Source organism: Punica granatum, chromosome 8 (assembly GCF_007655135.1).
Source record: "Punica granatum isolate Tunisia-2019 chromosome 8, ASM765513v2, whole genome shotgun sequence".
In the NCBI taxonomy this organism is placed as follows: domain Eukaryota; kingdom Viridiplantae; phylum Streptophyta; class Magnoliopsida; order Myrtales; family Lythraceae; genus Punica; species Punica granatum.
This window is the reverse complement of record NC_045134.1, coordinates 3247098-3263851: the sequence shown is the minus strand read 5'-3', so window position 1 is coordinate 3263851 and position 16754 is coordinate 3247098. Positions and strand designations below refer to the sequence as shown.

General features: G+C 43.6%; 2 protein-coding genes across 3 annotated transcripts; both read left to right on the top strand.

The window, feature by feature from the left end:
- Positions 1–262: 262 nt before the first annotated feature.
- On the top strand, positions 263–4155 carry LOC116189522 (probable zinc metalloprotease EGY2, chloroplastic). Of its 2 annotated transcripts, none has more exons than XM_031519210.1 (12): positions 263–601; positions 689–773; positions 998–1120; positions 1305–1358; positions 1452–1562; positions 1763–1837; positions 1917–2022; positions 2119–2212; positions 2395–2548; positions 2633–2840; positions 3132–3292; positions 3707–4155. In XM_031519210.1, the coding sequence occupies exons 1-12, from the start codon at positions 456–458 to the stop codon at positions 3953–3955; spliced, it is 1566 nt and encodes a 521-aa protein (XP_031375070.1). In that variant the 5' UTR covers positions 263–455; the 3' UTR covers positions 3956–4155. The 2 variants fall into 2 exon arrangements, with proteins under 2 accessions (XP_031375070.1, XP_031375071.1); XM_031519211.1 differs by having other exon boundaries at positions 264–601; positions 1308–1358.
- Positions 4156–4908: 753 nt separating this feature from the next.
- LOC116189523 lies at positions 4909–6071 on the top strand. The gene has a single exon (XM_031519212.1). The coding sequence runs from the start codon at positions 5228–5230 to the stop codon at positions 5636–5638; it is 411 nt and encodes a 136-aa protein (XP_031375072.1). The 5' UTR covers positions 4909–5227; the 3' UTR covers positions 5639–6071.
- Positions 6072–16754: the final 10683 nt, after the last annotated feature.

The window sequence follows — 16754 nt, the reverse complement described above, 5'->3', positions numbered from 1 at the left end:
CTCCCTTGATATAATCAAGACTCGAACAGCCTCCTGGACTGGATTTATGTGCCCCATTACAGGTATTAACGTAAGAGATGTTCGGCTATATTTCCTGATATGGAAAAGAAAAAAGAAAAAAAACGAAAGTTTTCATTTTACTGTGGAAGGAGACAACTTTTGCCTGAGGCGGGTGCATGCACCCGTCTGACGAACTCCAGATCCCTTCCCCTCCTCGACAAGGGCGTAGGTTGTCGCCACGTGGCATAAGGCAACGGATAATTCCCGTTGCATCCTCCCTACTCTTTCTTTCCCTCTTCTCAGTCAGCTCCCGACTCTCATCAGAGCCTCAAAGATAAGATTTTTCCACTGAAAAATCCAACCTTTTTCAGCTTCGTCGCACGACCCAACTGGCAGCTCCATGGCCTTCGTCTTCCAAGTGATCTAGGAAGCTTCTTCTGCAACTTCCCGCCCCGATGATGAGCTCCTCCGCCGCAACGTTTCGCGGCCATCTGGTGACAATCTCGCGGTGCAGCTCCTGCTGCGACCTGCTGTTCCAGCCTTGTTTCGCCTCCGCCGCATTTCCCCACCGGAGCATTTTGAAGCTTCAGAAGTTGTCTAGGTAAATATAACTTCCAGCTGTAAAATGTGATTTCAGGTTCTGAATGGAAAGAGTGAGTGAGTGGCCTGGGATGGTGTGATGTTGCAGTTCTACGGTGAGAGTTTGCCGACCGAGGGAGGTTTTGTGCAGACTGGCCGACACGGAGACAGAACCGGAGAGCAATGACGATAAGGTATCCATTACTATGAAACTTTAAGTTCAAACACCGTATATGAGTATCTGATTCTTTTGGAGATACTGGGATTTTCCTACAATTATCATCACTCATCGCGTATGAGCACAACATGAGATTGGATAGCATATGGCAGAAATTATAGCTGATTGAGAATTTGGCTCGATATTTATCTGATGATGGCATAGAATATCTCTTCTCTTTTATGTGTCTTGATATTGTAGGAAGAAGAAGCACATGAAGATGATGAAAATCCGCCTTCGGGTGGTTCTTTGATGGAAGAGGAGCAGGCTGACTCTCGGCCTTCCATCAATGATGCAGTGAATAAGGCTGAAGGTGGTGCCCAGGTGTTTGTTTATTCTTGCGGAAACTTTCCATCACACGGTTATCAAAAATATAGATATGTTTTCTGCATCAACTAAAAACTTCTTTTCTCAGACCTACATATTGAGCATATATAAGTACTGTTTTCTGTAGTTGTTGGTTAATATTTCCTTATTTCAGCTTGTTTATGGGAATTCTGTTCTGAAGCAGGGTGTTGATGATGAACCAATTGCAAGTGGGTCACCTTTGCCTGGTCTGAGGGTAGGCAATCTTTACTCATGATAGGAATGAAGCTAATATGGTCTCATGTACTACTATTCATGCTGATAACACAAATTAATTTGTGCTCCGCAGCCTCAGCAACTGGATGAGTCTATGAGAATCCCGAAAGAAACAATTGATATTCTTAAGGATCAAGTATTTGGTTTTGATACCTTTTTCGTTACCAGCCAGGAGCCATATGAGGTGAGTAGTTGCTGTTGCTTTTATCTTATGTTGTCATTGAGGAGCAATTCTTGTATGGACACAAAAACATAAGTAGCATAATTGCATTTTCTTTTGGATTTTAATGCCAATCACTGTCTTGTCATTCACCATTCATGTGGCTTGCTGTATTTTTATTATATACTTCTTTTTCAGTTTGGCTTGTTTTGTTTCGTTTGTAGGGCGGTGTGCTGTTCAAAGGTAATCTAAGAGGGAAGCCTGCTACGAGCTATGAAAAGATAACAATAAGGATGCAGGTGCTCGTCTTCCACTTTCACATGATTATCAATAACTCCATTTGCAGGTCCCAGACGCTAATTTCATGTATATATACAGAACAATTTTGGAGATCAATATAAGCTTTTCCTGCTAATCAATCCCGAGGATGATAAACCTGTTGCAGTTGTTGTTCCAAGAAAGACCTTGCAGCCGGAGACAACTGGTAGTGATTGGGTTTCTTCCCCTTATTTTTAGTCATCTTATGTCTTGGAAAACTCAATTTTAGAATGCTTATTATGGTTCATTGCTATTTGTGCAGCGGTCCCTGAATGGTTTGCTGCCGGTGCATTTGGATTAGTGACAGTGTTCACCTTGCTTCTCAGAAATGTACCTGCATTGCAGTCCAACTTATTGTATGCTATCGCTTTTTCACTTCTTCACCCTTAAGTAATATGAATACATTGGTATAGAAAATTTGTCTATTCATTGTAACCTAAACACGCAAGAAAAGAGAATCATTGTGTTTTCTCATTTAACCCTGGTGCATAGGAGCATTAATTAGTCGTTCGTGATGGGAAGATTCTACTTTTCTCAGGAACTCTTTTGACAATCTTGAGTTGTTAAAGGATGGGATACCCGGAGCACTCATGACTGCCCTTATTCTAGGGGTTCACGAACTTGGCCATTTCTTGGTGGCAAATAGTGTTGGAGTCAAGCTTGGAGTCCCATACTTTGTCCCCAGTTGGCAGGTGATGATCCTTGATCATTGGTTTACCATTTGGTGATTATCTTTGTAAGCATGTGGAGCTTCTAATGAACTCTTTTGGGGGCAGATAGGCTCTTTTGGGGCAATAACAAGGATTGTGAATATCGTACCCAAGCGTGAAGATCTTCTGAAGGTTGCAGGAGCTGGTCCTTTAGCAGGATTTTCCTTGGGCCTCATTCTTTTGCTATTGGGTTTCATTTTGCCTCCTGCTGATGGCATTGGTGTTATAGTCGATGCGTCTGTGTTCCACGAGTCCTTTCTTGCTGGTGGAATAGGTAAATGCATCTTTCATTTTCCTTTCTTCCCCACTCCAAAAGCATAGCTTATTTCAGGTCTTTCGCTGGATTATCAAAAGTTGTAGATATTGAAATATCGCAATAATTTTCTTTACAAACACCAAATATCGAGATTCATACTCGCTGCGCGTACTTCACTCTTTTATACACGATCTTATCAATATTGCAACCTTTTACACACGATTTTATCGATATAGTATTCATGCTATTCTTTTGATCTTGTACGAACTACGAACTTGTTATCACTAACGAAAGATTTTCGTCCCACAGCTAAGCTCCTTCTTGGTGATGTTCTGAAGGAAGGGACTCCCTTATCTGTCAACCCACTTGTTCTATGGGCATGGGCTGGACTTCTCATCAATGCTATTAACAGCATCCCTGCCGGTGAAACCGATGGAGGGCGAATATCTTTTGCCATTTGGGGAAGAAAGGTAATAAACTAGAATTCTGTTTTATTTACGTACCAGAAACAAGAAACCATTTGGTACACCTCGAGCTCGATGTTTTAATTTTTTAAAAGTAGTACCCTCGTTGACTTCTACTTTACTAATAACTAAATTTGCTTGATTGAAACCCATATTGTGACTAGCGTTTGCTGCTGCAGAATAAACCAATTTAAAAATGGGATAAGATGCTCGATAAGGCATAAGTTCTAGTATGATAAGTGTTTCCTCGTAGGAACGTCCATGAATCTGATCAATAACTCTTCGTGCTTTGTGAGCAGACATAGATATATATTGACCTAAAGCGTATACTTCTCCATACGGGTTCTCCTATACTGATTCATGGAATATATAGCTTACCTTTCTCTGGCTTACATCGACTTATGTAAATTGTTGAAACAGGCCTCTGCTCGATTCACAGCTGCCTCAATCGTGCTTCTCGGGCTGTCTTCCCTATTCAATGATGTGGCATTCTACTGGGTAGTTCTGATCTTCTTTCTACAAAGGGGCCCGATAGCTCCCCTTTCTGAGGAAATCACCGATCCTGAAGACAAGTATGTTGCCCTCGGAATATTAGTTTTGTTGTTAGGATTGCTGGTATGCTTACCCTACCCTTTTCCATTCACAGATGAAACAATGATCGGTTTCTAGCTCTTGATAGAATTCTCATTGTCATACAGTCTAGTTGATTTGTTATACAAGTAGGTGGCATAAACAGGGGAGCTTCCCCGTTTTTGTATCATTTATAATACAGAGTGATATATCCGAGTCCTCCTTTATGTCCGTACATTCTCAAAATCCATTGCGAGGGTGCGTGCCATTATATTTGCATTTTGGATGTTTTCCTTCTATTGGTTCAATCACAAGCAGTCCATATGACATTTGTATTCGTTCCAATTTTATCATATGTCTGCAGAAGGTAAACAAATTGAGAATCAACTATATATACACAAGCAACAAATTCTGGTACTTCATATAAGACCAACAGTTTTGTTTTAGACGAATTTGTAGGATTTGCTACAGCGGTTTACCAGTGTGTACAGATCTCATTTTTGTCAACATATTCGTTTTTCCTCAGAAGTCTCGTCGTAATGGCTTACCTGCCTTTCCCTTCCGAGTAGTTAAGCAATCAATTCTTCTCTATCGTTTTCAATCAACATTCCATTTCCTTCTTCAGCAACTCCATGTTCAGATTATGAGCAGTTAAGCAATCAATTCTTCTCTATCCTTCTTCAACAAATTCTAAGTGTTTGACAATCCTTGCATTCTTCGACCACGACAACCCCCTCTTGTTCTAGCGGGGGGGCTTTTGCTTCACAACCACTCTGTAAGTTCCTCGCATTTTGTTTTCACCTTAGGCCCTGCACAGTTATCCAGTCACTCGGGGCAGTTGGTATCTAACCTTTTCTCAATGCTTACTGGTTACCGGTCGAGTCATCGCTATAAGTTCCCTTCGGCCGGTGCTTGGCTTACATAAGCTCTTACGTCACTTCGAACATTCTCGGATAATTTCAAAAGACCTGTATGTATGTTGTAATATCAGCTGAGGCACCTGTCCCCATCCAAGACATTTCAGACCACCAATCCAATTGCGAAACTGAGTCTTCACCTCGCCATCACATTTTTTCCCTTTGCGTGACACACAATTCTTCTCCTCGTTCCTCTTCCTCGCATGAAAACAAAAACAGAGTTCCAGACAAATTATAAACCTTTGAATTGTGTGCCTCTCTGCTGATCAAATCTTGGCTGTTCATTCAGTCTCTTGACAGCCTGACATATGGCGTATGTTCTCGCCACGTGGCAGTGGAAGTCGGCCACATTTCCCGGCCACGACCGTCTTATATAAAATAAAAGGCGACAGCCGCAGCCTCCGATAGAGCTCTGCGTTATCAAGAAGAAGAAGACCCAACAACGTTGCCATCAATGGAAGCTGCCTCTTTCTTGAATACCCGTCTCCCAATCTCGGGTGCCCCGGCTGCCCCGAGCAAGATCAAGAACTTGGTTCAGGCTCCGAGTCCGTCCTTGGTAAAGCTCAGGGGGCGGCCAAAGGCAGTAGTGGCTGCCAGGTGCGTGGCCCCAAGCGGGGGCTCGGTCGTGGGGGTGGAGAGGGAGCTGGTGGTGGAGGGGGAGGAGATGGGGAGGTGGGTGGAGAAGTGCGGTGGCCAGGGGGTGGTGGAGCTGCTGGAGTGCTTAGAGAGGGAAGCGATCATGGGGGAAGATGAAGGGAAAGAGCCCCATGACTATAACAGGAGGGCCAGGATCTTCGAAAAGAGCTCCCGGGTCTTCCGAGCCCTCCGTGAAGGCGAGGCGGCGCCCTCTCCCGGACCCTCATAAATATTCCTCCCGGCAACGCGTCCCATGAAAATACAACTAATATCGACCGTTAGATGTGAGGATAGCAATGGCTTCCACGGAAAATCCCAGTGTTCTAGGAAGTCGAAAGAACTTGCCATTACGATCACGTACACACGAAACTTGATCCTTTCAAGTGCTAACCTACTTGTCTCCTGTCGCTGTGGTGTTCGTTTTTCGCTAGAGCTAGCCGATATGTCTGCTCAGGTCGGTTTAGAACTGTGAATGTTAATGTAATTTGCTCTGTTTTCGGGGTTTATGATGTAATCCAGCAAACATACGATGCTGCGGCATAACGTTAACAAATATCGAAGAATTTATGTAGTACCTTAATGATGTTGTTCCTTAATGACAGCCGCGTGCACGGCATCATCGGTTTGAATTTTTATTGGCGTAATTTGAAACTTTCGGGGAACTCTGGCGTGTACATTGTTTAGGATGACAATTGACATGTCTCAATATAAACTCTTAAAACATGACCATCATATTAGTATGGAATAATTATCATATTCTTAAGCAAGAGGACAATAGATTAGAATAGTCGTGTAGCCGACCCCATTCGACTCAGTGAAAGCTGAATGCAGTACAATCTTCTCGATCGAGCTCGAGCTTGCCAGTGTCCGATTCGAGTGGCTCGAATACTTAATCGAGCTTTAATGCTAACTATGTATACATACACCCAAATCAATCCGGGCCCATATAAAATTATATATAGGTCCAATATTACATATTGTAATCTTTCTGAACCCGTTATTCCTTTTATTTCTCCCGCCGACCTTACACCGTTCTGCTCCGCCGTTCTTCCATCGGAGCATATATTGCTTTCGCCACCATCGCTTTCCTTCTCTATCATCTCGTTCTCGGGAACCTCTCCCGAGATTTGCCGTTGCTCTTTCTGTTATTGCCCAGCTAGTGTCCGATTCGAGTGGCTCAAATACTTAATCGAGCTTCAATGCTAACTATGCATACGTACACCCAAATTAGCCCGAGCCCATGTAAAATTATATATAAGCCCAATATTACATCTTGTAATCTTTATGAACCTGTCATTCATGTCATTTCTCCTGCCGACCTTACACCGTTTTGCTCTACCGTTCTTCCATCAGAGCCGATATTGCTTATGCTACCGCCACCTTCCTTCTCTACGATGGGGATTCTTGCAATCGGGGTCGTTGAACCCCCGGGCGAAACCCCCTGGAGACGTCGATCGAGGGATGGGGTGGCTAGCTGGGGCTCCCTCATCCTCGATTTCGAGAATCTTAGTCGGGATTTCTGAAATCCTAATTTCGGAAATCGCAATAGGGATTTCCATAATCGAGGGTCGGGAAGCCTCCACCGGCCACCTCATTTCCTGGATCGATATTGTCTACAAGATATGTGCCAGCCAACGACGTCGATCAGGGGGGATGAGGTGGCCGATGAGCCTCCCTCACCCCCATCTCCGATTTCTTTCCTTTTTTTTAATTATTATTATTATTATTATTATTATTATAAATGATTTCACCGGAATTTTAATCTAGGGGTTAAAGAGCCTATTTTCCATAAAGGTTGGGAGATAATGTGCAACTTTTGAAAGGTCAGGAAAAAACATTTACCGCCCTCAAAGATCAGGGGGCAAACTACTTTTTATCTCCAATGAAATGCAAACTTATGAATGAGTTCTTTGCAAAAACTATGACGCCGTGTACTGACTTATTCCTCGTCCCGAAGTTTAGCCGTATGCCTCAATTGATCCCATACGGCGATGTCGATATTTTCAATGGCAAGCAAGGATTGAGTTGATTCATCTTGTGTCTTTCTTGTTTATGTTTGTCTTTTGAAAAACGGGAGTTGAGCAAGAGGAAGAGGCCGTCTCAACCGGGCATCCTCAGGATGTGTCAGAGCACGAGAAGACCATGTATAATCTTATCAGGAGCAGGAGAGACATGGGCATCCGATCCGTGGACTTGAGACAAGATACAAAGCTTTTCCCGAATCCGAATGTCGTCGATAAAGCCCTTAAGGATCTGCTAGCCAAAAACCTGATCAAAGATGTGAAGACTGTTCAGTACAGGGGGAGTAACCACTATATGGCGACGGAGTTCGAGCTTTCCGCCGAGGTCATCTGTGGGGTGTGGTACAACGAAGGTGTCCTTGACACTGCCTTCATAGACCTTCTCAAGGAATGCTGCCTGATGCACATTTCGAGCCTAAAGGTCGCGACTATGGATATGATCTCTAAGGCCATCAAGAGGTTGAAAATCTTTTCTGATGAGTGCGCGAGTCAGCAAATCGAGGTAAGGCGGCGTTAAAGAAAGTAATATAGGCTCCGATGGAAGAACAATGGAGCGGAACGGTGTAATGTCGGTGGGAGAAATGACGGGTTTAGAAAGATTACAATATATAATATTGGGCCTATATATAATTTTATATGGGCTTGGGCTGATTTGTATATAGGCCAAAGATTACATCTTGTAATCTTTATGAACCCGTTATTCTTGTCATTTCTCCCGCCGACCTTACACTGTTTCGCTCCGCCGTTCTTCTATCGGAGCCTATATTACTTTCGCTATCACCGCCTTCCTTCTCTATCATCTCGTTCTCGGGAACCTCTCTTGAGATTTGCAGTTGCTCTTTTTGTTATTGCCCAGCTAGTGTCCGATTCGAGTGACTTGAATACTTAATCGAGCTTTAATGCTAACAATGCGTACATACACCCAAATCAGTTCGAGCCCATGTAAAATTATATAAAGGCTCAATATTACATCTTGTAATCTTTCTGAACCCGTCATTCCTATCATTTCTCCCGCCGACCTTACACCGTTCCACTCCGCCATTCTTCCATCGAAGCCTATATTGCTTTTGCCACCATCGCCTTCTTTCTCTATCATCTCGTTCTCGGAAACCTCTCCTGAGATTTGCAGTCGCTCTTTCTGTTATTGCCCAGCTACTGTCCGATTCGAGTGGCTCAAATACTTAATCGAGCTGTAATGCTAACTATGCGTACATAGACCCAAATCAGCCCGAGCCCATGTAAAATTATATATAGGCCCAATATTACATCTTGTAATCTTTATGAACCCGTCATTCCTGTCATTTCTCTTGCCGATCTTACACCGTTTCACTCTGTCATTCTTCCATCGGAGCCGATATTGCTTATGTTACTGCCGCCTTCCTTCTCTACAAAGAGGATTCTCGAAATCGAGGTCGTTGGACCCCCGGGAGGAACCCCCGACGACGTCGATCGAGGGATAGGGTGGCTAGTTGGGGCTCCCCCATCCTCGATTTTGAGAATCCTAGTCGAGATTTCTGAAACCCTAATTTCGGAAATCCCAATAGGGATTTCCATAATCGGGGGTCAGGAAGCCTCCGCCAGCCACCTCATTTCCCGGATCAACATATCCAGCCAGCGACGTCGATTAGAAGGGTGGGGTGGCCGACGGGCCTTCCCCACCCCCAACTATGATTTCTTTCCTTTTTAAAATTATTATTATTATTATTAATGGTTTCACCGGAATTTTAACCGATGGGTCAAAGAGCCTATTTTCCATAGAGGTCGGAAGATAATGTGCAACTTTTGAAAGGTCCGGGGGCAAACATTTACCCCCATCAAAGCTCAGGGGGCAAATTGCTTTTATCTCTAATGAAATGCAAACTTGTGAATGAGTTCTTTGCAAAAACTATGATGCCGTGTATTGACTTATTCATCGTCCCGAAGTTTAGCTGTAAGCCTCAATTGATCCCATACGGCGATGTCGATATTTTCAATGGAAAGCAAGGATTGAGTTTATTCATATTGTGTCTTTCTTGTTTATGTTTGTATTTTTAAAAATAGGGGATGAGCAAGAGGAATAGGCCCGTCTCAACCAGGCATCCTCAGGATCTATCAGAGCACAAGAAGACAGTATATAATCTTATCAGGAGCAAAAGATAAATGGGCATCCGATCCGTGAACCTGAGACATGATACAAAGCTTTTCCTGAAGATGTAATATTGGATCTATATATAATTTTACATGGGGCTCGGGTTGATTTGTATATAGGCCTAATATTACATCTTGTAATCTTTCTAAACCCGTCATTCATGTCATTTCTCCCACCGACCTTACACCATTCTGCTCCGCCATTCTTCCATTGAAGCCTATATTGCTTTTGCTATCGCCGCCTTCCTTCTCTATCATCTCGCTCTCGGGAACCTCTCTTAAGATTTGCAATCGCTCTTTCTGTTATTGCCCAGCTTGTGTCCGATTCGAGTGGCTCGAATACTTAATCGAGGTTTAATGCTAACAATGCATACATACACCCAAATCAGTCCGAGCCCATTTAAAATTTATATATAAGCCAAATATTACATCTTGTAATCTTTCTGAACTCGTCATTCCTGTCATTTCTCCCGCCAACCTTATACCGTTTCGCTCCGTCGTTCTTCCATCGGAGCAGATGTTGCTTTTGCTACCGCCACCTTCCTTTTCTACGACGGGGATTCTCGAAATCGGGGTTGTTGGGCCCCCAGGTAGAACCCCTCGGCGACGTCGATCGGGTGATGGGGTGGCTAGCTGGGGCTCTTCCATCCTCGATTTCGAGAATCCTAGTCGGAATTTCTGAAACCTTAATTTCGAAAATCCCGATAGGGATTTCCATAATCGGGGGTCGGGGAAGCCTCCGTCGGCCACCTTATCTCCTAGATCGACATCACCGGCGGGATCTGTGTCTGCCGGCAACATCGATCGGGGGGGTAGGGTGGCTGGCGGGCCTTCCCCACCCCCAACTCCGATTTCTTTCCTTTTTAAAATTACTATTATTATTATTATTATTATTATTATTATTATTATTATTATTATTATAAATGATTTCGCCGGAGTTTTAACCAAAGAGTCAAAGAGCCTATTTTCAATAAAGGTTGGGAGGTAATATGCAACTTTTGAAAGGTCAGGTGGCAAACATTTACCACCCTCAAAGCTTTGGGGGCAAACTGTTTTTTATCTCTAATGAAATGCAAACTTATGAATGAGTTCTTTGCAAAAATTATAACGCTGTGTACTGACTTATTTCTCGTCCCGAAGTTTAGCCGTATGCCTCAATTGATCCCATACGACGATGTCGATATTTTCAATGGCAAGCAAGGATTGAGTTGATTCATCTTGTGCATTTCTTGTTAATGTGTGTCTTTTGAAAAACAGGGGTTGAGCAAGAGGAAGAGGCCTGTCTCAACCGGACATCCTTAGGATCTGTCAGAGCGCAGCTTTAGAAAGGAGAGAATTTCATAAAGTCAGTCACTTAAACCTTTTCTATCTATCTTTAGAAGTAAGGCGATCAACTCGGATTTGCATCACACATTGCCTGGTATCAACCGTTGGCATTGTCATGCCGGACTTTATCAACTTCTACATTCCCCATACGGATCCCCTCAACCCCTTTTTTCATTACTAATGGAATATTCTTCACAATTTGACTAAAAATAGAACGAAATGATCTTGTTTTGTTTCTCGATTGAAAAGAAATGTCTTGGGCAATCGGAGAAGCACTTTGAAGACCGTGTATAATCTTATTAGGAGCAAGAGATAAATGGGCATCCGATCCGTGGACCTGAGACGGGATACAAAGCTTTTCCCGAACCCAAACGTTCGTCAATAAAGCCCATATGGCTCTGATTGTCAAGAACCTAATCAAACAGGTGAAAACGGTCCAGTACAGGGGGAGTAAGCACTATATGATGACGGAGTTCAAGCCTTCCGCCGAGGTCACCGGTGGGGTGTGGTACAACGACAGTGTCCTTGATACTGCCTTCATAGACTTTCTCAGGGAACGCTGTCTGATGCACATTTCGAGTCTGAAGGTCACGACTGTGGATAGGATCTTCGATGCCATCAAGAGGTCGAAAATCTTCCATGCTGAGTCCTCGAGTCAGGAGATCGAGGTAAGGCGGCAGTAGCGAAAGCAATATAGGCTCCGATGGAAGAATAGTGGAGCAGAACAGTGTAAGGTCGGCGGGAGAAATGACAGGAATGACAGGTTCATAAAGATTACAAGATATAATATTTCTCCTATATATCATTTTACATGGGCTCGGGTTGATTTGTATATAGGCCCAAGATTACATCTTGTAATCTTTCAGAACCCGTCATTCCTGTCATTTCTCCCGCCGACCTTACACTGTTCCGCTCAACCGTTCTTCCATTGTAGCCTATATTACTTTCGCTATTGCCGCCTTTCTTCTCTCATCTCATTCTTGAGAACCTTTCTTGATATTTGCAGTCGCTCTTTCTTTTATTGCTCAGCTAGTGTCCAATTCGAGTGGCTTGAATACTTTATCGAGCTTTAATGCTAACAATGCGTACATACACCCAAATTACCCTGAGCCCATGTAAAATTATATAAAGGCCCAATATTACATCTTGTAATATTTATGAACCCGTCATTCCCGTCATTTCACCCGCCAACCTTACATCGTTTCGCTCCGTCGTTCTTCCATCAGAGCAGATATTGCTTTCGCTACCACCGCCTTCCTTGTCTACGACTAGGATTCTCAAAATCGGGGTCGCTGGACCCCCCGAACGGAACCCCTCGACAACGTCGATTGGGAGATGGGTGGCTAGCTGGGGCTCCCCCACCTTCGATTTCGAGAATCCTAACCGAGATTTTTGAATCCCTAATTTCAAAAATCTCGATTGGGATTTCCGTAATTGGGGGTCGGGAAGCCTCCGCCGGCCACCTCACTTATTAGATTAACGTCACCGGCGAGTTCTGTGTTTGCCGGCGACATCAATCGGGGGGAGGGGGTAGGGTGGCCGGTGAGCCTCCCCTACCCCCAACTCCAATTTCCTTCCTTTTATTTATTTATTTATTTATTTATTATTTTTATTATTATTATTATTATTATTATTATTTTAACCAATGGGTCAAAGAGCCTATTTTCCATAGAGGTCGGGAGGTAATGTGCAACTTTTGAAAGGTTAGAGGGTAAACCTTCACCAGACTCAAAGCTCAAGGGGCAAACTATTTTTATCTCTAGTGAAATGTAAACTTATGAATGAGTTCTTTGCAAAAACTATAATGTCGTGTAATGACTTATTCCTCATCGCGAAGATTAGTAGTATGGCTCAATTGATCCCATACGGCGATGTCGATATTTTCAGTGGAAAGCAAGGATTGAGTTGATTCATCTTGTGTCTTTCTTGTTTATATTTGTCTTTTGAAAAACAGGGGATAAGCAAGAGGAAGTGTCCCGTCTCAACCAGGCATCCTCAGGATTTGTCAAAGCACGAGAAGACCGTGTATAATCTTATCAGGAGCAAGAGAGAAATGGGCATCCGATCCGTGAACCTGAGACGGGATACAAAGATTTTTTCGAACTCGAAAGTCGTCGATAAAGCCCTTAAGGCTCTGCGTGCCAAGAACCTGATCAAACATGTGAAGACAATCCAGTACAGGGAGAGTAAGCACTATATGGCGACGGAGTTCGGGCCTTCAGCTGAGGTCATCGGTGGGGTGTGGTACAACGAAGATGTCCTTGACACTATCTTCATAGACCTTCTCAAGGAACGATGCCCGATGCACATTTCGAGCCTAAAGGTCGCAACTGTTGATATGATCTCTAATGCCATCAAGAGGTCGAAGATCTTCCATGCTAAGTGCGCGAGTCAGCAAATTAAGGTAAAGTGGCAGTAGAGAAAGAAATATAGGCTCTGATGGAAGACCAGTGGAGCGGAACGGTGTAATGTCGGCAGGAGAAATGACAGGAATGATAGGTTCAGAAAGATTACAAGATATAATATTGGGCCTATATATAATTTTATATGGGCTTGGGCTGATTTGTATATAGGCCCAAGATTACATCTTGTAATCTTTCTGAAACCGTTATTCCTGTCATTTCTCCCGCCGACCTTACACTGTTCCACTTCGTCATTCTTCCATCGAAGCCTATATTGCTATTGCTATCGCTATCGCTTTTATCTCTTATATCGCTATCCACCGTTCTCCCATCCGACCTTACCCCCCTCAAAGCTCAGGGGGCAAACTACTTTTATCTCTAATGAAATGCAAACTTATGAATGAGTTCTTTGCAAAAACTATAACGCCATGTACTGACTTATTCATCATCCCGAAGTGTAGCCGTATGCCTCAATTGATCCCATACGGTGATGTCGATATTTTTAGTGGAAAGCAAGGATTGAGTTGATTCATCTTTTGTCTTTCTTGTTTATGTTTGTCTTTTGAAAAACAGGGGATGAGTAAGAGCAAGAGGCCCGTCTCAACCGGGCCTTCTCAGGACCTGTCAGAGCACGAGTAGACCGTGTATGATCTTATCAGGTACAAGAGAGACATGAGCATCCGATCCGTGGACCTGAGAAGGGATACAAAGCTTTTCTCGAACCCGAATGTCGTTGATAAAGTCCTCAAGACTTTGGTTACCAAGAACTTGATCAAACATGTGAAGACTGTCTAGTACAGAGGGAGTAAGCACTATATGGTGATGGATTTCGAGCCTTTCGCTGAGGTCACCGGCAGGGCATGGTACAACGAAAGTGTCCTTGACGCTACCTTCATAGACTTTCTCAAAGAACCCTGCCTGATGCACATTTCGAGCCTAAAGGTCGCGATTGTGGACATGATATTTGATGCCATCATAGGTCGAAAATCTTCCGTGCTGAGTGCTCGAGTTAGCAGATCGAGGTAAAGTGGCTGTAGCGAAAGTAATATAGGCTCCAATGGAAGAGCGGTGGAGCGAAACGGTGTAAGGTTGGCGGGAGAAATGACGAGAATGATGAGTTTAGAAAGAACTGAAGATGTAATATTGGGCCTATATATAATTTTACATGGGCTCGGGCTCATTTGTATATAAGCTCTGAACCCGTCATTCATGTCATTTCTCCCGTCAACCTTACACAGTTCCGCTCTGCCGTTCTTCCATCGGAGCCTACATTGCTCTCGTTATTGCCACCTTCCTTCTCTATCATCTCGTTCTCGGGAACCTCACCTGAAATTTGCAGTCACTCTTTCTGTTATTGCCCAGCTAGTGTCCGATTCGAGTCGCGGCTCGAATACTTAATCGAGGTTTAATTCTAACTATGTGTACGTACACTTAAATCAGCCTGAGCCCATGTAAACTTATTTATAGGCCCAATATTACATCTTGTAATCTTTCTGAAGTCGTTATTTCTGTCATTTCTCCCGTCGACCTTGCACTGTTCCACTTTGCCGTTCTTCCATCGGAACCTATATTGCTTTCGCCACCGTTGCCTTCCTTCTCTATCATAACGTTCTCGGGAACCTCTTCTGAAATTTGCATTCGCTCTTTCTTTTATTGCCCCGCTAGTGTCCGATTCGAGTGGCTCGAATACTTAATCGAGCTTTAATGTTGACTATCCGTACATACACTCAAATCAGCCCGAGCCCATGTAAAATTATATATAGGCTCAATATTACATCTTATAATCTTTCTGAACCCGTCATTCCTGACATTTCTCCTGCCAACCTTACATGGTTCCACTCGACCGTTCTTACATCGGAGCCTATATTGCTTCATCATCTTGTTCTCAGGAACCTCTCTTGAGATTTGCAGTCGCTCTTTCCGTAATTGCCCAGCTAGTGTGATGCCCATCCGGATTAAGTATTCCATTATAAGCAATACAAACGTCGGAATGCGGATTCCGTATGGAATACATAACCAATGGATTTGATTTTCCTACGAAGCCCTCAGTTGCTCGACAGAGGAGCTTTGCCGACAAACTGAAGAGGCGCCACCCCCCCTCCCCCCGCCACGTCAATTGAGGGTGGTAAAAGTTTGCCACTTGACCTTTCAAAAGTTGCACATTACCCCCAAACCTCTATGGAAAATAGGCCCTTTGCCTCACTTGTTAAAATTCCGACCAAATTCCGACGAAATCATTTATTATAATAATAATATCTGCGATCGACGTCGCCTGCGGGCACAGAACCCACCGGCGACGTTGATCCAGGTGGTGGGGTGGCCAACGGAGGCTCCCGACCCCCGATTACGGAAATCCCAATTGGAATTTTCAAAATTAGGGTTTCGAACTCGAAATCGGGGGTGGGAAAGCCCCAGCTAGCCACCCCATCCCCAGATCGACGTCGTCGACGGAACCCCCCGATCATGTGCCCCAATGACAACAAGAAGAAGGAGCTGACCAGGGAGCTGACGGAAGGTCAAGACTCTACCTAGCAGCTTTGTGCCATGCTCCGAAAACTAGTCAGTGAGGACGGCTTGTCCGACTAGACAAGTGAACTCTTGGTGAAGATCTTGAGATCCCTCGACCAGGGGCTTTGCCTGGTCAATTGCTCGGACCGAGTCGAGGAGAATGTCCTGAACAGTTGTGTTCTTAGACATCATCAAGAGTCGGCCTTTAGCCTCGATAGCATTGGGGAGGGGTCCGCGGACTCGAGCGAGACCAAGAAGAAGGCTAATACTTGTCTCAATGACAGGATGGGCTGCTACAAGAGAATGTCCGTATGGGGATAAATAACTCCCCCCCCCCCCAATCAAAATGTTTCCTCAAACTAACAGCCCATTTGTTTTGTGAGCAATGGTTTAATTGAGTTTTGATTTTGAAAACAGACAAAATAAATTTGCTCTTTTGCTTGACATGCGGACCCTACCCCCTTATGTTTCTTCCTCTGACTAGTAGCTATTTGCACAAATCAACTCGGCGACCCCCCCCCTTTTCTTCCGTCAGGCTGCGTTTGGTTTACTGAAATAAAATTGATAAAGAATAAAATGGACATAGATTAGAATTGAGAAGGAATATAATGGAAATTCTAATTAAATTTATTTTGTTTGGTTGGACGGAATAGAAAAATTGTGAAAACCGGAAATACAATGTAAACCTGATAAAAATACATAAATACCCCTATTTTAAAATATATTAAAATAATATATTAAATAGAATTTAAAAACAAAAGCATTGTTCATCTTCTTCAACATGAAGAAGACGAATAGTGCATGGCTCCCTCGCTGCCCAGATCGTTCCCGGTTCAGACAAAGAAGAATACAATTCCCATCCCTCATGAGCCTCCATCATCACCTTCTTCTCTGCTTTACCTAAAACCTAACTTGAAAATCAATTGCCTGAACTTAAAATTGAAAACCCTAATTTGATAAT